The sequence below is a fragment of the Callorhinchus milii genome, unplaced genomic scaffold (genome assembly GCF_018977255.1).
Source record: "Callorhinchus milii isolate IMCB2004 unplaced genomic scaffold, IMCB_Cmil_1.0 Scaffold4, whole genome shotgun sequence".
Classification (NCBI taxonomy): domain Eukaryota; kingdom Metazoa; phylum Chordata; class Chondrichthyes; order Chimaeriformes; family Callorhinchidae; genus Callorhinchus; species Callorhinchus milii.
Window position 1 is genome coordinate 51048533 of NW_024704745.1, and position 24821 is coordinate 51073353.

The 24821-nt window shown below is 38.9% G+C and overlaps 1 protein-coding gene across 1 annotated transcript; it reads left to right on the top strand.

Moving 5' to 3' along the window:
- The first annotated feature begins 1144 nt into the window (after positions 1-1144).
- otc (ornithine transcarbamylase) lies at positions 1145-24001 on the top strand. Its single transcript, NM_001292625.1, is given in 10 exon segments — positions 1145-1328; positions 3194-3332; positions 6105-6186; positions 14834-14921; positions 18637-18790; positions 20544-20666; positions 21373-21426; positions 21523-21672; positions 22363-22500; positions 23715-24001. Coding segments are annotated over 10 exon segments (1059 nt in total). The 5' UTR covers positions 1145-1257; the 3' UTR covers positions 23775-24001.
- Positions 24002-24821: the final 820 nt, after the last annotated feature.

The window sequence follows — 24821 nt, forward strand, 5'->3', positions numbered from 1 at the left end:
TTGCAGTGAAATATCTGTACCTACATTTTCTAAATCCTTGCTAATCTTAACATCTGTACCGAATCCCCCCCATTCTTTGTTTAACAAAGCTATTTTATGGTAGTTTTCTCAAAACAATGTACCTTAAGTTCTGGAACAAATGCCCCCCACACAGACAGACAACCACACACTTTTAAAAACAACTGAATGAAGAGTCAAGTCTGTTTTCAGCAACCATTCAGGGAGCTGGATCAAATTGGGCTTTATATAAGGATGACCTCTGAGTAAGGGTCTATTGGTTCATTGAACGGGCTCAAAATTTAAAAAAAACTCTACCGGCCAAAACTTTTTGCAGTCTCATGTGTACACAGTGGAGTCCTGTAACATAGTGGTTAGAGCATTCACCTCACAAGTGAGAGTACCCGTGTTCGATTCCTAGGCAGAGCGATACCTTAGGCAAGTTTCCTTACTCCATACGTCTCTGTTTACCTAGAAGTAAGCAGGAAAACGGTTGTTAGTCGATTGGTGGGTCCCTTTCCGGGGATCATATCCCTTAAAAAAAATTTGGTCACTCAATCCATGACTATTTGTGCGACACTGCTATGCGCAATTGGCTGCCACGTTTTGCCCACAAAATATACAGTTCATTTTACAGTATATTCTGTGCGGTGCTTTGAGACATCACAATGATGTGATAATATTATTATTACACTGCTGCTAGACTCCTAGTGCATTTACTACCATCACCTCACCAGTCTAGTGGGAGTTTACACGCAGGTGGAAATTGGTAACACATTACAACAACAACATTTGTATAGCGGGAGGATGTCCCCAGGTGCTGGAAATTACACTTTAAATCACTTAGAATTGGCCACTGAAAAGGCTCTCTGTTCAGTGACGGGGCTAAAGAGTGGCCACTGGTTGTGTTAGACAAGTGGTTGCTGAATAGACGTATGATCATACAAAATCTGTCTGGGCTGTTCCAGGGCGCTTACTAACAGGGGGCGGTTGCTTGAACATATTCGACTGCAATTTTTATAATTATGCAAAGAGTATTCATGAATATTTCCATAACCAACCAGGCACCTTCAGACACCGGGTTGTAATGCTTGCCCCCGTCACCCGTCTGGCGTTGAGATTGCATCAGATGTGAGATCAGTGAAGCAGCCACTGCTCACTCAGGTCGGGACAGGGGAGACAGCACAGCCTCGGGCACCTCTGCAGCAAGACTCACACACCTGATCCCGGCAGATCTCAGCTGCACCGTCCAACGCCAACATGTTCTTCCCCTTAAGGAAAGTCCTGGGACACGCGGTTTCACTCAGCAAGTTCCCCGTGCGCACACTCCGGTGAGTTTATTTCCATCTCGTTCATGGGAGAGGAGATTCAGTGCAGGTCACAGAGGAACACAGTCAAAGTTCCTCTCGATCATATCCTCGCCCCCCACCCCCCCACCCCCCGTGTGCTGTATTTGGTCCGATTGCTTGCAATTTTGAGCCGACCTTTTAAATGCCGAGATAGTTGTAATATAATCTGCAACACTTGCATTTATATCAGGGCTGAACAGACTCCGGGGCTTCACAGGTTGTATGCAGAACAACTTGAGTTGAAGTGAGAGTCAGCGATATTGTAGTTAGTCAGTGGGTCACAGCTCGATTACACAGCAAGAAATGGAATCCAGTTGCAGCACAGTGCCTGATCAGTAGAACATCACTAGCTGCAAATGTCACATTTCAAACTTTAAAATACAATTATATTGCAAAGAGAGATGTCTGCTTGTCAAAGGGACACACGCCGTCTTCACACGTTTTTATTTGCCGCACAAACCTCATCAAATTAATTGTGTGTGTCTATATTTTTAAAAAGGTTGCAAACGTGACGATATCTTTTAGACAAAAGACATAAAACTGTAAGATTTCTTCTATTTGATAAGTAAGTAAACTTTCCCAACATTTCGCCCTACCGGGAATCCAGGCGAGTCCTCTAACCACAGCGCTGCACACAGTTTTTCTTTGAAGTGCAGTGATTGTGTATTTTTAAGTGAACATGTCAGTCAATTTGCACCCAATAATATCCCACCTAGAGATTTGAAATAAGTGACTTTTTTTTCTCTCTGGGAGAAAAACATATGAAATAGGTGACCAGGAAGAGTGTTTGATCCCAGGTCTGAAATCGCCTAGGGGATTATAACAGCAATTTATACAGCACCCTCCATGCAGGGCAGCATCTCCGGGTGCTTATTAGCTAGAACACTGAGAAAAACTCCCTTTTTTCAGATCGTGTCATGGGATACTTTAAATCCTTAGGGTTAGCGTTAGGACGACCCATCCAAAGGAAGACCCTTTCACAATTTGCAGCCCTCACCTGGAACAGCATTGCACTGTGCTACAAGCTCAAAGTGCTGACATGGTGATTGAACCCACACAACCTCCTGACTCAGAGGGAAGAGTGTTACCACCTAAGCCAGCCTGACGCATATAATTTCAAGAGAATTCTCATTCTTCCACAATATCAACCTTACTGTTTTGCAACAGGCTGACTTGGGCTCAAATACTTTTCCAGGTCACCCATTCCATCTGTTGATTATCCTCTGCGTAAAGAAATACAACCCAATGTGTGTTCTACCATTACGCTACACAATCCTGAACTTATTTAAGAGCAATATTTTCAGTCCCATTTTCATACCCCTTTTAATATACAGCCTGCAAGATGTAAAGGTCACTACTTTCCTGCCCTTTCCCAATATCCTTGAAGCTGACTTCTTTTAAGGTATTTATCTAGATCTGTTTTGAAAAGCAGTATGGATTCTGCCTCAACCACCATCCTAGTAGGCATTCCTTAACCCATGAATAACAACTCTATGTGAAAACAATTCTCCTATCTCCACTTTTGCTCATTATTAACTATTTTAAGACGATACTTACTTTTAGTATGAATAACGTTTAAAAGTTATGATCTAGAAATTCATTGCTTACTGTGGTTTATTATTGGTTATTGTAGTTTACAATGGCCAAATTTTCATATATACCTGTGTTAAGTGGTATGTTTTTCTTTGATGTTTGAACATTTTCCCTGGTGGATGTGTCTTACCATTCATGTAACACAATATGGGTAATTGGATTTTACTGGTTTCAACGTAAAAAATTCCAGCTGTAGAATTTCTGGGGTTAAATCTTAATATTAGATTTGAAACATCTGGATTTTCTGCTTGCAGGCACAGTCACCCTGTTCTAGGTCTCGCCGCATTGAAGGGGCGACACCTCCTCACACTCAAAGATTTTGATGGTGAAGAAATAAAGCAACTTCTATGGACAGCAAATGATCTGAAAATTAGAATAAAACAGAAGGGAGAGGTAACTGTCAGGCTGGTGTTTTTCAGCACTTCTCCCACCCATCTCATTAATTTCTGTAGATCTAGTCCTTCCTTTCAAGTCTTTCCACCCCTTTCTTTCCAATGATTCTTCAAATTGTACTCCAGCCAACTTGATAGTTCATGGCCTGTTAAGTCCCTTCATGTCCTGACACCTCCCTACCTCTCTAACCTGTTCACAACAACAAGATTACATTTGTATAGCACCTTTCATGTCAGGAGGACTTCCCAAGGCGCTTACTCCCCAAACCACAACACGATGCCTCCGGCTGACTGCCTCCAGCCTCCTGTATATCCCTTGTGCCCTCTGTTTCACCATCAGTAGTTGCGCTTTCCTGTAGCTCTGTGGTTAGAGCACTCGCTTCGCAAACAAGAGACCTGGGTTCGATTCCCAGCAAGGTGAAACCTTGGGCAAGTTTTCTTACTCCACACACCTGATAATAATCCCTCAAGAAAACAAAACAATAATAATTTGGTCACTCAATCCACAACTGTTTGTGGGCCACTGCTGTATACAATTGGCTGCCGCGTTTCTCCCACAAATATACAGTCAATTCACTTTACAGTATATTCTGTGAAGTGCTTTGAGACATCTCAAAGACATGATAAGGTACTATATCAAATACAAGGATGATGATTATTATTATCATTTCAGCCACTACGCCCCGAAACTCTGGAACACGCTTCCCCTAGCCCTCTGCCTTGCCCCTTCCTTCCTCATCTTCAGATCATGCCTGAAGACCTTCCTCTTTGACTGTGCCTATGGTCACCTCTCCCAGCTCAGCATCGAGCTCTGCCACTGTCAAGCGCTCTGGGACACTACCCTGCGTGAGGAGCACTATATAAATGCAAGTTGTTGTTGATAGTGCAGACTAAAGTGCGATCAGTACCGCTGCATGACTAGCAGCAGTCTACTCTGTATCAAGCTCCAAATTCCCGCTCCTCCTTACATCAAAGGATTGAATGCTTCACCTACCAGCATTCCAGCATCTGATGAGACGTTAAACAAATGTCTCATCTGCCTGTTCAGGTGGACTTTTAACAAACAGAAGGGAGTTTCTTCCTGTTCATTCAATAATCCCCCAGATAAAATTGGTCATTGACTAAGGGCACGCACGGAAAGGAACTTATTGATGAAATGCTTGCATTGTGTAGAACCTCTCTACATCTGTAGCTTTATCTTCTCAGTACCACCAGTGAGATATTTTCACTTGGAATCTTACACTTCACAATGTAAACTCCTACCTTTTTAAGGTTACAGGAACGAACTGTCGCTTTGGTTGCTTTAAAGGTGGTGCATTGGCTGCTACCTTCCAATAACCGCTAATGAAGTAATGTATCTTACATTCAGCAATTTACAACTGTGGGAACTTGTGTGCTTACGTTAACAGTTGATTATCTCACAAGTTTAGCAAAGAGGACTGTTGCCGTGAGCCCCAATTTCAGTTGTAGCCTAATGGGTATGTGCCATACTCAGGCTCAGCACCTCTTTATGTGGAACAGCCCCAGTGCCTCATTTCTTCCAGTTACTATGGCCTAGGAAGCAGATCTAACCCAATTATGTTTTTAACAAATACATTTTACTAAATAGTGAACCCAAACAGTTGTTTTAGACATTTGAGTGTGGATTTACAATCAACATTTTAAAATATATACCTGTAGTTTTACCATGTATTGTAACAAAATATCTTATTTGAAAGATTTACTACAAGAATTTGTAAATAGCCATTCCCAATGTGTGCAGGTTGTGAAAACTCCACTCCACTATGAGTTTACATTTCAGTTTTCTGCACTTCATAAAAAAAAGCTTCTAAATTAAGACTAAAATGAAGAATTATCTATCCATTCTGCACAATCTTAACAATTAAGACAAAATGGATTTACAGGCTCAGACAGCTTTCTTTTGTAATTGGGGAGGCATTCGGGATATTTATGCTCACAGTGTTTTCTGAATTAACTCAGCTGAAGCAATGGGGTCAAATTTGCAGTAGTTTCTTAACTCGGAATCACAAGATCGCAAGAAAGGTTTAAATGAAGAAGATTTTTCATCCCATTTGATCTCTTTCCCAGAGCATCCATCCTACAGTCTTCCTATCACAGCTTCAACCTGTTTTAACATATCCTGCACCCTGAATGAAAGCTCCTTTTTTGGAATTCTAACCATGTAGCAATTGCCTAAATCAGAAACACAAGGGTATGAAGTGTTTTTCCTGTGTTTTAACTGGCAAATGGCCAACTAGATGCGAAGCAGTGCACGAGTGAGCTGAGTCTTTATGATGTTAACTAAGTAACAGGCACACATTTGGTGTTTTTTTAACCCACTTCTTGTGGTAATTAACACAAGGAATGGGTTAAGAAATGACAGTAAATTTAACCCTACTGCTGCAGTTTTCTGCCACTTATCCTTAACTCTTAGCCCACCCCCTGTGGATCTGTAACAACAACAACAACAATAAATTACATTTGTTTCGCGCCTTTCACATCAGGAGGATGTCTCAAGGTGCTGGAACCATCTTTTCAAATGGAGTTTTGGATTTGCAGTGATATAAGAATTAAAGATCAATGAAATACTGAGTGTTTCATCTGAAGCTTTTAGAGTGAAACAGAATCTGATTTATGGCTGAACCCCTGATTTAATGCATGGATCCAGCAAGTCACAATGTAGGGCATTGAGTAAATAATCATCTTAGGTCTTTGGGTCAAGGAAAACTTTCTAATATCCTAATATTTTATGTTTTACTTGTGGATTTAACAGATTTTATCTTTGATGCAAGGGAAATCCATGGCCATGATATTTGAAAAAAGAAGCACCAGAACAAGAATATCCACAGAAACCGGTGAGCACTTTTTCTCCAATGTACATATTTTACACAATTTTTGCATTATTACTGTGGATATATGAACAGTCTTTCCTGGTTATATTGTTCTGACATCAAAGAAAGTAACTATTCAATAAATACAATGCAATCTACATGTATATAACGCCTTTCATGTCAGGAGCATGTGTCAAAGCCATGAAACAAATCTTAGTTTCTGAATGTTTTTATCAATCTTACATTGTAAAGTCATTCAGAATTGGGGGAACAGCATCAAAGTTATCGCAAAACTTTGGGCTGAATGTGACTATGGTAATCCAAGCACAGATCATTAAGGCATGCACATTACAATTTATATACTGTATATGTGAAGCTGTTCATTCAATGACATAATACTGCTTAAAATAATGTACAGTTAGTTTTAGGGGAAGAATTGGATGGGAGTAATAACAATTCAGAGGTAGTTTAACCAATCACAGTGTAATTTCAGTATTGCTAAATGTGATCATTCATGTGCAATACTTTAGGAGCATTAATGTACAGTACTTTAGGATCGTTAATATACAGTATTTTAGGAGCATGAAAGAATCATTATTTCAGGTGACGGGTATTGAGTACAGCAACTTGTTAACGTTAATGAAATCAAGGATTTAGGATGCTGGGTACTTGTGTGATTTGACTAACTTTACTTTGTAAATATCGCTGAAAGGAATTTACACCAACTTTTTGTGGCCTGAGTAATAATAGTCTATTAGTACCCTGTCTGAATGACAAAAACATTTCAAACTTACTTTGAGCAGGAATCTCCTTTGATACTTGTTGGTATCTCTTCCCAATACACAAACTCGCACCCACAACCTGACATGCCCACATTAAAAAGCCTCTAGAGCCTCCAGCGTTCACAGTTTTATAATTTTGTTCTGCATTTTAGATAGACTGTATTTGTTTTTCAAATAGTGTATTATGTACATTCCTGTTTCAACACAATGAAAACACAGACAATGTGGAATCTGCACATCTCATTCAGCTGTACTAACTCTGACAGTTGTTGAAAGCACATTAGCCTCCACACTGCTGCCTCAAATGTCCTAGGTTTTGCAGGACTAATAATTCATACATTCACTATAGTACCTTCTCACAACAAAATGTCTCAAAGCGTTTCCCAGAGTTTTATCACAAAGTGCAGTGAGCGTATATTTGTAGGTGAATGCAGCAGCCAATATACGCCATGAAGTGAATGAACTCCCGTCTGTTACAATTAGTGTTACAGGATCTTTAATGTCCACCTGGCAGGCCATTGGGACTTCATTTTAATACCTCATCCAGAGAACAGGACCTCTGGCAATGTAGACTCCCCCCTTCACACCCCGTCCCCTCACCCTGCATTGGAATATCACCCTGACTACAAGCTCAGAATCCTGATGAAGACCTTGAACCCACAACTTCTGACCCAGAAGAAAGACTTTATGCTTTTCAGGACAGTCTAATACTTGTCTTCAATCTACGATTGGTTTAGTTAATGATTACTTGAATAAAAAACACACTTCAAAACTTCAGTTAGCAGAAACCTTGAAAAATATTTGCTTATTTCACAAAGGTAATCGACTTTTCAAAGAAGCAATTCAATCATCTGCTCTCTTATCAACCAGCAAGACACTCAGCACAGGAAGGACACATAGTACAAACATGAACAAATGTAAATGTAACATAAAGACATGGATTATAAGTAAAACTGTAGTAAGATAAACAATAATGTTATGAAAGAAGTTCATTTAAAATGATTTTGCAGTCTGGTTGTTTGATTCTGGCACAAAGTTGGTGCTGAATTAGCCCAAAGTTTGCTGCCTACTGCTCTCACCACACTGGGTTATGAAATACAAACCTCCTTGTATGCATGCTTCAATTTGGCTTTGATCCAGATAATAATCCTTTCATTTGCAGATGAACTCAAGCACGAACATGAAAACGTATTTCATTAAACATTGATTTACTACTCGTTCATTAGTAACCACAATTGACAAAGTTCTTGTCTAACCCCAAAAAACAAACTCACCAGTGATTTATGCAAATAGCAACTCACATATGAAGGTTTTAGCAACTATAATTATAATGACAGACTATTGCAATACTATAAACAAAGAAAATAAATGTTCAGTGTTTGAAATTTGCCTTACTACAGTAACTATAGTGTCCGTTCTCCAAGATGCAATGTGTTTCTGGGGAAAGGGGAAACAAATTAGAAATGTTGGTATGTCATTAGATCAGCATTTTGAGCACCATCGCTCAGATCAAATTCCATCCATTGACAGCTGTTGAGACAGACACACTTGACATACAGCCTCCTCCACTTAAATGGCGGAGAACATAGTTTTGGGACTTTGCTGTGATTTATAAGTGATTTTTTTTACATTTTATAACTCGAATTTGGCTCATTTGTGTTTACTTCTAGCTCACCTCCACATTGGTGCATCATAGTTCTCTGTGACCTTTTACGAAAAAATTATCTTGTATAATAATAATAATCCTTACATTTGATACAGTGCCTTTCATGTTAGGAGGGCGTCTCAAAGCGCGTCACAGGATATTCTGTAAAGTCTAGTCACCTATTTTAGAGGAGAATGGTACAATGAAATGACTATGTATTTTTCAGCAAACTATAACAATATAAAGTGATCTAGATACAGCACTGGTACAGTGCAAGCACAGAGCCCATTCCCTCTTACAAAAATTGTACATGGAGTCATTCATCCATTTGCGACTAGTATTTTCTACAAACATTTTGCTGATCTTTGCGAGTTTGTTGGTATCATTTCTAGGAGATGCTGGATGGCTGCACCACTGAAGTATCATTATTGATAAAGAAAAACAAGTCAGTGATACAACAAAATGGGGGGAAAACCTACGTTTATGGTTTATGATGACATTTTTTCTGAAAACACACACAGAGAGATAACCTGCACACAGGTATAAAACAATATTGCTTGCAGCCTATTTTCCATTGGAATATCAGCACCGACATGAATAGAACTGTTGCGGCTGAGATAGTCTTGCACGTCTCTGTGCTCATCTCTATCACCACCTGTTGTTGGAAAGTAGAGTAATTGTGATTTATTACTTTTTCAAGAGTACAATGTTTCTGTAGATTTTGTTTTGATCAATCAGGTATCTGAAAAACAGAACCAATCATCCTGCTTTGAGGTCCCTAACCAAACTACTGAGAGTTCCACATACATCTTGTCTGATACCAGTAGATTGAAAAAGGAGTCAGATAGAGGAGGATGGAGGAGACAAAGTGACAGGCAAAATGATTACAATACTTACTGGATGGTAGGTACAGACACTCAGGAAGGAAAGGGTTAAGACCACCACTAATCGGCACAGAGAATCAGGAGGGAAAGTATTAATAAGAGCCGCTGTTTCTCAGGCAAGTGTGAAACGTGAATTGAATGAATGTAAGCGCTGCCTGCAGCTGTCTCCCATTTATATCTAATTACAGCATGTTACACAGGAAGAAAAGGAAGACTTGCAGGGGGAAAAAATAAAGAGACACCAAGCTAAAAACATACTAAAGGCGAAAAGTTAAGAAAGATTACATTTGTTTAACCACAGTTCATAGTTTTAATGGAAGCATTTATTTGCTTTAAATGTTCAGCTTTCATTAATTGCCACCAAATAGCTGGCATTTTAGCTCCAAATTATTATTATTATTTTTAAATTGAGTAGATAAACCATTAACAATTTGTATTAAGTGATCAAGATACAAGCATTTAGGTATGGATACCCATAAAATCAATCTGGAGCACTGCAGGGCATAGCAGTTGTAGTCATAGCAGAAAATCTGTAGGGGAATAATCTGAAAGCAAGAATAAGGGTAGACTAGGTGCTATCCAGTTCTCAGCCAGTATTGTCAAGCGCTTTTAGATGTGAAAGTCGCTATATAAGCATAAGTTGTATTGTATTCATGCCAGGAGAATGTCTTGAAGTGCATCACAGGATTTACTGTAAAGTGTAGTGACTGTGTATTTTGTAGGTGATCTACATCAGATATGGACCCTCTCCAGTGATGCCAGGAAAAAGATCATTTAGGTGTTCTGTATTGGGATCCAGATGAATTTCCCTAAAGAGACCCACTTCTCAGCAAAGTGCATTTGGTTCAAAGCTTGTGTCTTAAACTCATTCAGAATCATGAACATTTCCATAATGTGTGAGAAGGTGCACACTGCCTGCAGCAAACCTCAGGGTATTAACAGTTCAAGTGTTGGCATTCTTTAGATGCTCTATAGGATCTATAGTTGACTTTCACATGAATAATTACTCAGTGATATCTTGGGAATGCTGTGGCACAGAACCTCTCAATCTTTGTTTGAGTTATCCATGCTCAAATCTATGCCAACGTTTCTTGAAAGGAAGATAATCTCACTGTAGAAAGTGACACAGAACAGAGCTATGAAATCAGCTTCACTTTGCAAACGGAGGCAGGCAGCTAAAAATGTCTCCAGTCAACACCTTCTCAGAAAGATACTAAACAGGTCTGAGCTGGTGTTGTGTGCGAAGCACTGAGCTTAAGGCACTGAAGGGACAGAGGGACTTGCATTGTTTCTGCAAGCTACGTGAGAAGATTACAGAACACCCTTCCTTCAGTCAGATGTTTGCAGAATTGATCCATTGCACAGAGGAGAATACTTTTTAAATTTTAAAAATAAAAACAAAATTCTGCAGCAAATGTTTTTTTGAAAATGACTCTCTGGGTCTGAGCCTATTTCGACTCTGGGATTGGTCTCCAGGGATTAGCTTTGAAGTGTGTTCTACTCCCTGTATATCAATTAGTGCAAATTGCAGCAACCTGTTCAGAAGAGGCAAGTTGTGGCATGAGTGATGTTAAGTGGAAAGGACAGTAAGTAAAAGTTTGTAGTGGAATTACTATGCTGAAAATTTAATTTTTATTTTTAATCAGTGATGTTTCTCTGTCTATAAACTCTCATCAGTATAAAGTGTGGGTATAGTGAGCACATTTCAAAGCTCCACAGCAAAGGTAGTTAGTCATTAAAATCTAACAAAGATTTATAAGCAACCCTAGCATTAGATTATCAGTTTTGCTATACAGTATTCATTCATCGACTTGGAGCTCTGCTTATTGGTCTGGGCATTTTGTACCCCAGTAGTTGCAGCTTTCAACCAGAAGAGGGTAATATGATTGTATTCAGTCGGGTATGCACATGTTATCATCACATAAACAGATTAACAGTATTATGTGCAGTCATGCCTGAAACCTAATTGTTTTTCTTCCTGATAATGCAGCACAGAGTCAAGTCATGTAGCCCTTCTCTCACCTGCATTGCATTCCATATGTGACTGGCAAGTTCAACTGCATACACATATCTTTCCTTCCCCCATTGCACCTGTTTATGTAAGGCACAAGAGCTTACATTTCACTAGTGCACAGATGGTCTGTGGACTGCAGTACTAAAGTATTCTACAGTGACACATTGACCTGGGAGTGTGGGTATGTCTCCTCCATATGACAGAACTGGCTTCAAACTGGACTTTGAGACTTATTTTGATGAAGAAGACAGATGACCAGCTGGCATAGACCATCCATTCAGTTGACACATGCTGGTGCCTGTATGTCTTTGAGCTGCAAATTAAAAAAGGAGATAAAGGGCTATAACTGAGTGAGGTTTTGACATTACAGATTTACTGTGTGGCTTAAATATTTACACAGATCAAGGGGAAGACTAATATAATTCCTTCTTGTCAAAGCTTCCAAATAATTTTAGCATTTGGTTTGCAATTCATTACTATTTAGGTTGCATTATCTCTTAATGATGGATCCATGCTGTGGAGTAATATTAATAATGTAGGACCCGCTTCCTATTGAGTGGGACCCTAACAGCAATCAATCAAACATTACACCTTAGGCAACTATTAGACATTTTCAATATATAAATGCCTCAGCAAGGGAGATTAGAGAAGGTGCTTTCAGTAGGATTGAAGGTAAACATGGACTTCCAGTTTAGGGTGGTAAGTGTGTGAGATGTGTCAGCCCACAAAAAGTATAACAGTCCACCTGCAGTTGTAGGGAATGCACTCGGATGCAATCCTTTCTCGCTGTGGAGACCAGACACTCACAGCAGATGCTTCAAGCAAAATTAAGGATTTATTTCAGTTGATTTTCCAAAGTGATGAAAATTAAATGTGGTTGTCAGTTAATACCTAATGCAGTTTAGCATTGCTGGGCTGTACCCATCTTCCTGAAATCATGATAAAGAAAAAATTAGTTATTGCATGCATATACACATTGTTTCTGCTGCCATTACTTTGGACCCTGTCTTCCATTGCAAAGCAGGCCTTAAGAGTTAAAACAGCTTGTGAGATACAGTCACAGTGGTTTAAGTCCATAAAATTAGAGTCTGTATTATAACCAAAATGCCTTATGGATCGGCTGCTGGTCAACACTTTGACCATGTTACCAGGTTGCCAATGACATCACCACTGATGCTCACAGGAAGCCAGCAACCACTTTCCAATTGTTAGTGGGATGTCAGGAGGCCATATGTACCTGCACACTATACCCGGGAAGTCAGGAGTGTACGGCATTTGTGATATACCACAAGTTCACATTGCAACAGCATTATAAACAGGCCTGTGATATACTTTAGTGAGGTACAATGGGATCCAACTGTAAATAATCCCAATGGATGCACAATGGGAATTGATGTGTGTTTGGTGGTAGCTGATTACTGCTATTAATTCAACAGTAAGCTTATAATTTCCTCTCCCCTCAGTCCATCTCCCTACCCTCGTTCCCCCCAGTATACACCAGGAATGGTCCTGAAATCTTTACAAAACTAAAGGGGTAAAAAAAGAAATATATATATTCACAGCATTTCCAGACCACTTTCACTAAACAACAATAAAATTATATTTGTATAGTGCCTTTCACATTGGGAGGACGTCCCAAGGCGCTGAACAGACAGAGTTATGGACCCGAGCTGAGGGTTGGGAGGGGGAGGGTGGAGGGCAGGGGAGGAAGCAGGAAGATCGCGGAAGGCCCGCCCGCCGATAGTGGAGCAAGCAAGGCGGGGGATGTGAAGCAGGCCGGAGCCCGCTGACCAGAGGGAGCGGAGAGGGTGGTAAGGTGTTAGGAGGTCGGAGAGGTAGGGGGGAGCAAGACCGTGGAGAGCTTTGACAGTAAGGACCAGGATCTTGAACTGTATTCTCTGTGTGATGGGAAGCCAGTGGAGTTGGGCAAGGATGGGGGTGATAGGATCACGGAGCCTAGTGCGGGAGAGGACACGGGGTGCAAAGTTCTGGATGATCTACAGCCTATGGAGGGAGGAGTTGGCGAGGCCGACAAGCAGTGAGTTTGCATAGTTGAGCCTCGATGTAACTGGGGGGTGTACTAAAGTATCAACTTTGACAACAAACAGGGTTTTCAGATTAATAATATAATTATCTTTTATTTTTATTTGTTATCTTTGTGAATTTGTTTCGCTACTTCACTAACTTCACAGTAAATTGTGTGAAGCTCTTTGAGGTGTTCCTATGGTGCGATAAGGTGCTAAATTAAATGCAGAGATTATTATCTTTGTAAATTAAATTTGGTTATAAACAGCTGTGAAACAGTAAAACACACGCTGAAAGACACAAAGACACTCATGCATAACTTCCTATTTTAAAAAGATTTCCATAAATCCTACCATGAAGGAATGCAATTAACAGTAACATCTTAAGAAGTAACTGCATCTGAATGAATAGTCACTTAGAATTAAAACAAGTAACATCATAATTGAAGGTTTTGACAATTGTGAACAGGATCATTCAAAAAAAGTCCCGAGTTTAAGTGGTGAGTAATTTTAATGGTCTCGCCTCCCACGACAGGCATAATTTCAGAGACAAAGAGGCATTTAATAAATTGGGATGTGTAGAAGTGCTCTGTTCATGGAAATAGGACAAAAGACGCTAAGATGTGTTGCACAATCTAGCACTTTCACCTCTGAAGCTAGGCTTTCAAGGCTTTCAAAAGGGCAGTGACAACAGAAAGTTCCAACTTTCAACTCCCACCCCCCAAATTCTGCATATGTACACTCATCAGTGTATCAAAGGTGCCAGCACAGTAGTTCAGACAATGGATAATTTTGTATACTTTCAAATGTATTGTTTTGCTCCTCAGCTGGCCTTTCAGACACATTATGAATCCAATAGTTTTTCTTTTTGTCTTTTTTTTTCTCCCAACTGTATTCTCACTCATCAGTCCCTGAATTGGCTTCTCCTTACTTAATTGTGAAAACCTATCCAGCAAATTCATCTGTTTCATTATACTTTCTCAGTGCTGCTTTATTACTGATAAAAGATACAAAAATGCTCTGTGCATTACTGACAGGAAAGGAATAAATTAAAAGCATTATTCACTGGGTAACATTTGTAGCAACCTCGGATTAATGCCTGCATACTACCTACTGATAGTTCTCTTTGGTGATCATGTCCCTAACGATCTTCAGACCCTCAGCAGCAAACAATTCGACTGACGTGCATAGAAAAGTTATATATTTTACAGATTACAATAAAGATCTGTGCAAAAAACTTTCAAGGATCTTAAATAATTTCCTAGTCATTCTCCATTAGTTATTTGTCTGAGCATTTCACTTTCTTTGTTACTCTTCCACAGGATTTTCACTGCTTGGAGGACACCCTTGCTTCCTTACTACACAGGATATTCATCTCGGGGTAAATGAGAGCCGCAAGGATACAGCAAGGTTAGTAATGACATAACAATGTTGACAAAATACTGTCTATCATTTAATATGAAATTTGAAAGAAGAAAGGTCGCTCCAGGACTCTGTAGGGTGACTAAGTAAAAAAATTGGATGGAATATTAAGTCTTATGATCTGCAAGGAAATCTATTTTTTAAAAAGTCTATTTAAGACTGCTTCACGTCAAGGGATTTAATGTGGGACTTAGTTCTGAATACCAAACTGAGGTCTGGATGATACCAAATTAATTTGGATTTTCTTCTCCAGTTTACAAATACGGTGTTAAGTAATACAAGATGAATAGAAGCAATTGACTTGGTGAAGAACAATTAATGAATATAATGTAAGGTATAGTGATGGCTCACCAGTCACTGGGATTTTGTGTGTTTATACCCACAAAAGATAAGATGCTCATTCATATTTTGCCACAAGTTGCTGTGTTCCATTTTAACAAAGCAATAATTCCAGGTCCTGCACAGCAAGAAACTAATATACCATCAATATTTAATGAACATATGCTATGCCCTCTTATCAAAAGCATTATACAGTACGTTGCCTCATCATTTTGATCACATTGCATTACACCATGGAAAGGTCTAGCAATATTTAGAATATTTTTACACAACACTATTTTCCCATTGTTTAACTTTTCTGTGGTGCATTCTGAGCAAACACATTCTGTGCCTGTGCTGTCTGTGCTTTCAGTGTTAAAAGTGCAAACAGCAGTAAATAGCTATAGGTTGCCTAAATGCATTTCAGGAAGACCTACACAGTTCGAATGTGAAAATGAAGCTACATGTTGGCTTTCTATAATGCTGCAGCATGTGGTTCAGAATACTCAGCAGATAGTTATTACTTACAAATCTATGTGTTTTTTAATTGGGTTTATTACATTCCCTACAGATAGTTGGAGGTGATGTATTGTACGTTTGGTGACATCAAACAATTGTTCAAATTTAAAAAGTCACAATATTTTAAAAATAGACAAGCAACACTATATTCACTCAGATCTGTTCTATCTGTCGTTTTTCCAGAGTGTGGGGGCAGAGAGGCTGAAAGCCCGGCCACCGATGGTAGGGCGGGTCGGGCGGGAGACATGGAGCAGACCAGAGCCCGATGAACAGAGGGAGCGGGCAGGTTGGTAGGGAGTCAGCAGGTCAGAGAGGTAGGAGGGGGCAAGGCCATGGATGGCCTTCAATATGAGGACAAGGATCTTGAACTCGATCCTCTGAGGGATGGGGAGCCATATCAGCGATATCAAAGGCAGCAGAGAGGTCAAGGAGGATGAGGAGACAGAAGGAGCCCTGGTCACAGATGGACAAAACGTCATTTATCATTTTGACCAAAGGTGTTTCTGTGCTGTGGGCGGCACAGAAACCCAATTGGAGGGATTTATGAAGGGAATGGCGGGAGAGGAAGGAGCAAAGTTGGGAAGCAACAACTTGTTCCAGGACCTTGGAAAGGAAAGGGGGGTTGGATAAAGGGTGGAGGTTGGATACTGGAGAGCAAAGTATATATGCACTGAATACACAACTGATTGGTGTGCTGTTGCTCAGCAACGTGTGGTCTATATTGTTATTTAGTCTGGTAAAAATTAATAAGGCTTCCCTAAGGGAAAAGATGGAACCAAACCACCTGATATCACCTTCTACTTGCTGCAATGTTATTGTACTAACAATAGGTGCATATTTATGAGACACCACTCAACATTAATATAACAGGAGAATGGAACAGATGCAGCATTTTCATTTGTCATTGTCAATGCTAAATTCCACTCGGTGCCTTTGCATTATTAATAAAGATAAAAGTTTGAACACCAAACATATCTGTTTTTAACATTATGTTATTCCTTTGCCCAAGCTTTTTGTATCATTTAAGATTTCAAGGTTATGCTGCATTTTTTCCTTCAGGTGCTTGGAGCATGTTAGGGTGCAATATCTTTGTATATTATACAATTTTACCTATAGTATATATTGAAATTTAATCAAAGCTATTTGAGCATCTTTTAAGACTTAGAAGTTTATTTTGGTATATTTATTTCTAATGATATATTTTATGAAGTTGCTTACTGTGTTTGATTAAATTGGCTGAATAGGAGCACATCAATTATAGATAATAACAATAATAATAATCCTTGCATTTGGTACAGCGCCCTAGCAAGACTTTGAGATGTCTCAAAGCGCTTCACAGAATACACTGTAAAGTGAATTGACTGTATGTTTTGTAGGCGAAACGCGGCAGCCAATTGTGCACAGCAGCGTCCCACAAACAGTTGTGGATTGAAGTGATCAATTTATTATTTTTTTAAAAGGGTTTATTACCCTTGGAAAAGCAATACACCAATCGACTAACATCCGAGTTCCTCCTCACTGCTAGGTAAACAGAGGCTTCCAGAGTAAGGAAGCTTGCCCAACATTTCGCCCTGACGAGAATTGAACCCAAGTCTCTCGCTTGTGAGGCGAGTGCTCTAACTACTGAACTACAGGACTCATTGAATTTGAGTTAATAAAAAGGCTCTAAAATAATAGGTGATTGGATAAGAAAGACTAGAGCTTTAAACACTACTATATCTCACTGTGGACAGAGCATTTTCTGTAAAAATTGCAAGCATGATTTTATTCCTTTTTCGGCAGATCGAGAGGAATCTGTCAATCAAAAGTGTTCTATTTTGATTTTTTCATTTTCTGTGTATTGTTGGGAAGTTTGTTTGATAATATGGGCTCAAGGATGCTGCTTCTAGGCCATTTCAGAGACATCGCCATTTAAAAAGCTACCTTTTGTCTCACAATAGATAAACTGAAAATAGCGTCATTACTGTTTGCTTCTGGATGAAATGTTACAGAAAATGAATCAAAACAAAGTAATGTGTGACTCGCTAAAACTATTAATATCCCAAAAGGGGTAGGCCTGACCACTGGGGTGTGAAGACTTGGCAAAGTGTAGCGTCATCAGAAATGTGTGACACTCTTCACAGTTTAACCTGTGAGTAACTATTACTTTGGATGGCGAAAACCTGTACAAAACGATTTGCAATGTGAACAGTTCACCAGACTACATCAATAAACAAATGCATTTATTATAGATTCATTGACTGAATTTATGAAAAGGCTTTAAAATAATAGGTGGTTGGACAAGAAAGATTGGAGCTTTAAACACTACGATACCTCACACTACTATATCAGCATTTGCTGTAAAAAATTGCAAACATGACTAACCCTACCCTCCCCGCCCTCCACCCCTCCTGATCTTAACCACCAGCTCGTGTGCGGATCCCTGACTGTCCACCACCTTGGGACAACCTCCTGACGTGAAAGGCATTATATAAGTGTAATTTGTTGTGGTTATTGAATTAAGATAACAATAAGGGTTTTGCCACTAGCAAAACTAGTTCAAAAAATCTTTAAAAATAACACCTGTTTATTTGCATCTCTATTGCATATTTGTTCCCAAATCAGCATCTGAACTCTTGAAGCATTGCAACATAATATTTTCCTCTTATGTTCTGTGGACTGTTACTTGCTGAGGTCACAAGGTAATGTTTCAGGCTCAATTACCAGAAAACGTCTATTTTCAGAGAAGGGAGCTGGATAGCATGGTATATTGAAATTATCTGATCTCAAATCAGATTCAACCAAGCAAACACGATGACATATCTATGACCTCTTGTTTGTTTTGAGTTATTTTCCTAACCTTTGGTTCTGCTGATTTGTGTTCCAGAGTGCTCTCTGGGATGACGGACCTGATCCTGGCCAGGGTTTACAAACACTCTGATCTCGAGCAGCTAGCACAGGATGGCACAATCCCAGTGATCAATGGGTTGTCTGAGCTGTATCATCCTATCCAGATTCTGGCTGATTACCTTACTCTTCAGGTATCCTTATGAGAACAATCTGCTTTTTAGAGTTTAACCTGGAGTAAGAATGGGTTTGTGGTGCAGTAACTACAGAAGACAGTACTACATAATGATAGGCCACAGCTTAGATCTTCCACACTGAATTCCTGATCTGTTGAGTGGAGATATTGATTGTAGGGAAAGTTAAGCAGAAGGTTGGAGCAGAATGTCCATCTGAGCTATAGTGGCCTGGGGAGATCTAAAAAAGTTGAGGAACAAACAAATTTTATTAAACACATAAAGGAAAAGACATGCAATTTCTAGCACCTTGTTAGATGGAAACATCTTAAAGCACTTTACAGTAATTGTTGTCAAGTTCCATGCCTGCTTATGTAAACATTCTCTCATAAAGGTTACAGCAATCATAATAATAATCCTTGCATTTAATGTCAGGAATACTCTCAGAATGTTTCACGAGATTCACTGTAATGTGCACTTACTGTGTATTTTAGTAAGTGAATGCTGCAGCCTGTTTGCACACAGCAATGTCCCAAAACAGCCATTAAGTGAATGTCCTGTATTCTCTGGAGCTTGTGAGCTAGGAAAATGGGAGAAACCTCTCTTCCCTTTTTAAATAGTGCCGTGGGATCTGTGACGTCCGCCTGAACAGGTAGATGGGACCTCTGCCTGGTCAGATGTTTTAATATTCATCTGTAGGACATCATCTCCTAAAATGCAGCATTACATTGGAATGGCAGCCTGAACTATGTGAGTTCAAGGTGGGGCTTGAATCCACAACCTTCTGACTCAGAGGCATGAATGCTACCAACTGAGCAAGGCTGACACTTGGAGCTAAATTACATGTCCCTCAATTGCAATATAGCTACAGCAGCTAGAGGATAACTGCCAGTCAATGAAGGTCATTCACCTACTTCATGGAAATTACATAGAAGGCTTCAGGTACGGTCCCTCATAGGCCATGAAAAGACCACCACACCTCTCCAGCAGCCCCCAAAATAAATCCCCATTGAATGAATATATACATTTTTCCCTTTGTTACTAAAGTATGGAAAGAGGACAGAGAAATGTTTGATGTTCTTTTCAAAGAAGTATGTTGTTAATTCTTGTGTTAAGCTAGCATCAGAGCATTGTACAATATGACATGAGTAAATGATGTTTGTGACATTATTACTACAGATTTAGACACAATGTACTACTGTATTGAATCGGGAAGTGATCAACCAATACATTTTAAAATCTATTGAACTCAAGTAGAGACTCGTGGAATCCTGTAGCTCAGTGGTTAGAGCACTCGCCTCGCAAGTGAGAGACCTGGGTTCCATTCCCGGCAGGGTGAAACCTTGGGCAAATTTCCTTACTCCACATGCCTGATAATAATCCCTCAAGAAAAAAACAATAATAAATTAGTCACTTCAATCCACAACTGTTTGTGGGACCCTGCTGTGCGCAATTGACTGCCGCGTTTTGCCTACAAATATACAGTCAATTCACTCTACAGTATATTCTGTGAAGTGCTTTGAGACGTCAAGAAGACATGAAAAGCGCTATAACAAATGCAAGGATTATTATTATTAGGTAGAGTCCAATAATAATCTTTGCATTTGAGCATATTATTGATCCATAAAATTTGGACTCCTCTAGTTTCATTTTCTAGAAAACGTGGAATGAGACTAAAACATGCAGTCTGAGGTGAAGGTGTCACTTGTTCATGAAATAAATTTGATTGTTTGATCTGATGGTTTTAACATTTAGCCTTTGTTATAATCTATAGGAGCATTTTGGCTCATTGAATGGTCTAACTGTGGCTTGGATAGGAGATGGAAACAATATTCTACATTCCTTAATGATGAGCGCTGCTAAACTGGGTATGCATCTTCATATTGCTACACCTAAGGTAAGCTCTGATGACAGAAACATTCTAGTTCTTAATATTTCAGTAACTGAAAAATGCACATTAATTCATGAACAACTTGTGATGCATATCACTGACAACTCCTGTACATACTTTAAGAACTGAATATATAAAATGATGGTCTCTCAATAGGAAAAGTCTGCTGAAGGAATATTTTGGGAAGTTGGGTGGGTATCCTAGATGGACGAATGTTCTACTCCTGCTTGAAACGCACTCAGATGCAAAGATAATCTTTGCACATTGACCAAGAAAGGCCAATGTGTCAGTCCCAAAACTTAGCCAAAGATAGTAATGAACCTCATTATCTCTTGCTTAATTTAGCCTTGTAGACAAGAGTACCACTTTGGCATTCTGTGGCATTCTGTTCACAAATTGGAAATGCTGTGCTACTTGCAACTTCCACTTTGCAAGTGAAATTATGGGATTCCTTCTAACATCCCACAGTGATAACACCCCAGTCAGACAGACAAATTTAAGTTACAGATAGCCTTTATAGTTAAACTCTAAAGCGTTAAGAATGAACCAGCTCAACTACCGGGCTTCCCCACACAGTTAACTGAAATCTACGTGATCATGTCTACCTGTTGATCAATGAGTATATGTGAGTTGGATGTCATTTTACAACGTAGTCTATGAAGCTTCAGATGAAAGAAACTTTGTTGAATCAAAGGACCCTTCTTCTTTGCAGGGTTTTGAACCGAAGAGCAGTATCATCACGTTTGCGGAGTCATTGTCAAAACAGGTGATTTCACTCATCAATATGATTTTCAACAGGAATTATTGTGCAATTTTGGAGAAAAGGTGCCAAGTTCTTTTTTTTAATTATTATTGCAATTAGTGTGGAACGAAGTTGTTTATGACCAATGATCCATCGGAAGCAGCAAATGGAGCCAATGTTCTAGTAACAGACACATGGATCAGCATGGGACAGGAAGAGGAAAAACTAGAGAGACTGAAAGCATTTCAGGGTTACCAAATCACCTTGAAGGTAGGATTATGAAATGTCAAAACAGTCAAAGACTAACTAATAATAATATCTGCCTGTGATTCAGTGGAGTTAAAAAAGCATTCCACTTGAAAGCCATACCACTGGCAGAAAAAGCACCTCACAAGATCACAAGATCAATTCAGATGAAGAAAACCCTTGGCCTATCTGATCTCAACCTTACAGAATACTCACCCTAATCATCCTTATCCATCAGAGCATCAAGCTGTTTTTTAACAAATTTTATTCTTGCATGCTCTCTACATATGTGTAATGTGTATATATCTCCTTTATTATTATTATTATTATATACACTATATCCAATACTTTGGATGAACCTATATTAAAACTCATTTGCCAATTATCAGCCCATATGAACACTCTGTCAAATTTACCCCACAACACACTGGTTTCTGCAGGAAAGTGCTCTAATTCTGACAATGCAGGTGTCAGTTGGTAGCGCTTTGACTTCTAGGTCAGAATGTTGTAGGTTTGAACCCCACATCTGGACTTTGAACTTGCAGTCTATTGGTTTTTAAGGGGGATATTGGTTTTCAACCCTGTGAGTACCTGTTGCCCTACAACTGCATATGTTGCCATGAGAGAATAGATTGAATATTGAATACCCTGATATTCAGTTCATCTGACTTTCTGTGAAAATATACTCATATTATTCCTTATATTGTTTCACAGACTGGAAAGTTTGCTGCCCCTAACTGGGCTTTCTTGCATTGTTTGCCACGAAAACAAGAAGAAGTAGATGATGCAGTATTTTACTCGCCAAGATCACTGGTCTTCCAAGAAGCTGAAAACAGGAAATGGACAATCATGGTAAGACATAGAGAAAAATGATTGTCAAAAATCATTAGACAAAACTCCCCCAGCAAATAAAAACTTCTTGAAATATTCATAATCTACTTTAAAACCTGCCTAAAATAAATTATTTACTCACACCCCAGGGTATATTGCCCATTATTATATCTTGGCTTGATTCTCAAATTTGATTCACTAAAAATTTGATACGTTGCGATATTTTTGTTGAATTATTACGGAAGCTTTAAGGATTATCTGTTGCAATACACTTGCCCATCTATTACTATGTTGTCTGCCGCCGATATTATAACTATAATTGTTCTAATTTCCCCTGAAAATGTTCTAGCTACTCGAGCAATTCAAGAATTGAAGTAAAATGTTATTAAACATTTTTTGTTTTGTATTTGGTTGCCTATCCCTCTCCCCCAATTTATGTTCCCCACCCCATGCCATAAAAGCAACTCACTGCTAAGCAACTGAATATAGCGGTCCATTGTGAATACCTGATCTGCATCTGCAGTGAATCAGGATGTACCCATAGTTCCCTCAGTAGCCTAATTTGTAATAGCACTGTCTAAGATATGCAGAACAAAAGGTTACCTCTTTGAATCTCAGTCTATGCTAAACTCACTGTTCAAAGTCTAAGCATCAGTTGAGGTGTTACAATTACCCTCAGTGTCCATCATTTAGGAAGAGGACATCATCTAAGGTTCTCATTACTGATTGTTATCCCCTCCCCTTCTCTCTTTATTGCAAAAGTGTGTGTGTGTATAGAAGTTAGGTGAGGACAGAATGAATCTCTGCTGTATCTGTTTGCACATTATACATTGCTAAATTGATGTTTAGACATAAAAATGATTCAGTATTATATTTATATTATTTTTTTCCCATCATAATCTCTCCTTTATTTCTGTACTAGCTAAAAAGGCCCATAATTTATAAAGTGATGCAAACTTTGCTGCCCTCATCATCAAAATGTTATTTTCCTTCCTAATGAGATATTCTATTGACTGGACAATCCAAGTCCTCTGAGACACTACCCCATGTGAAGGACACTATAAATGCAAATTGTTATTGTCGTTGTTGACTGGTAAAACTCACTCAAATCAGTTAAGAATGGGATTCAAAGTCAATCATTAGGTTTTAGACAACTGCTTTCTAACACTAAAGATGGTGTTTTAACACTGTTTAAAGGTGACTTTTTTTCTGATTTGAGTTTCTGTTCTCTGCAGGCTGTAATGGTTTCCATACTGACAGACTACGCTCCACTGAGTGAGATGCCACGATTCTGAATTCTATAGAACTACGGAAATAACACCATTATATGATGCATTCATCTGGGAATAATATCAATGAACTTCAAAAAACTTGGTTACTGTACAATTATTTGAAATATGATTAAATGGTACCATTTCACTACATTACAATGCAGTAGTTGGTTGTTAAAACATTATTTGTAGCTTTTCTTGTTTGTTCTAATCTATTCTTTCTGATATAAAGCTTCAAACATCCAAATTGCATATTTCGCAATTATAAACTACTTGTTCATTCAAGAGATTTCTTGGTAATGTGGTTTTCGCTGACTTTAATGGCAAATGTTTATTCATAATACTTTTTATTCTTAAACCTCAGTATTTTAAGAAAAAATGAAGCAGCTTTATAATTTTTTAAAACTTCCATCTTAACAAGTCAAGAATCCAAGAAATTGTAATGCAAACACTGTATTATGTTACATCTAATAAATGATTCTCTTTCCCTCTTGACTGAAGGCTAGGAAAATCGCAAAGTATTTCAGAGCTCCGATGGCTGATTTCTGAGATATTTTTGTAATATGATTAACATAACCACCTTCAAACGCATCATATTGGCTCATTTGGTAGAACTCTAGCCTCTGAATCAGATGGTTGAGGGTCAAACCCCACATTGGGAGTTAGAGCACACAGTCTCGGCTGGCACTCAAATGAGGTACATTGCAGCACAATAACTGTTGTCATTGTAAACATATGGGAATCTCAGTCTGCATTGTTGGACGGCCATTCATCAGAGGAGACGTTAAACCAAGGTTCTGTCTACCCTTTCAGATAGATGTTGAAAATCCCATAGTAATAATGAAAATCAGAAGAGAATTTCTCCTGGTGCCCTGACCAACAATCCCCCAAATAAAATTGGACACACTTCATTGTTGTTTGTGCACAAATTGTCTGCCACATTTACCTGTAAATATACATGTACACAAGACTTTAAAGCACTTTAAGATATTGCAGTAAGTAGCCAACTGTATCAAACGCAAGGATTATTATTAATAGCGGTTAATTTGCTCAACACACTATTCCCAAAGG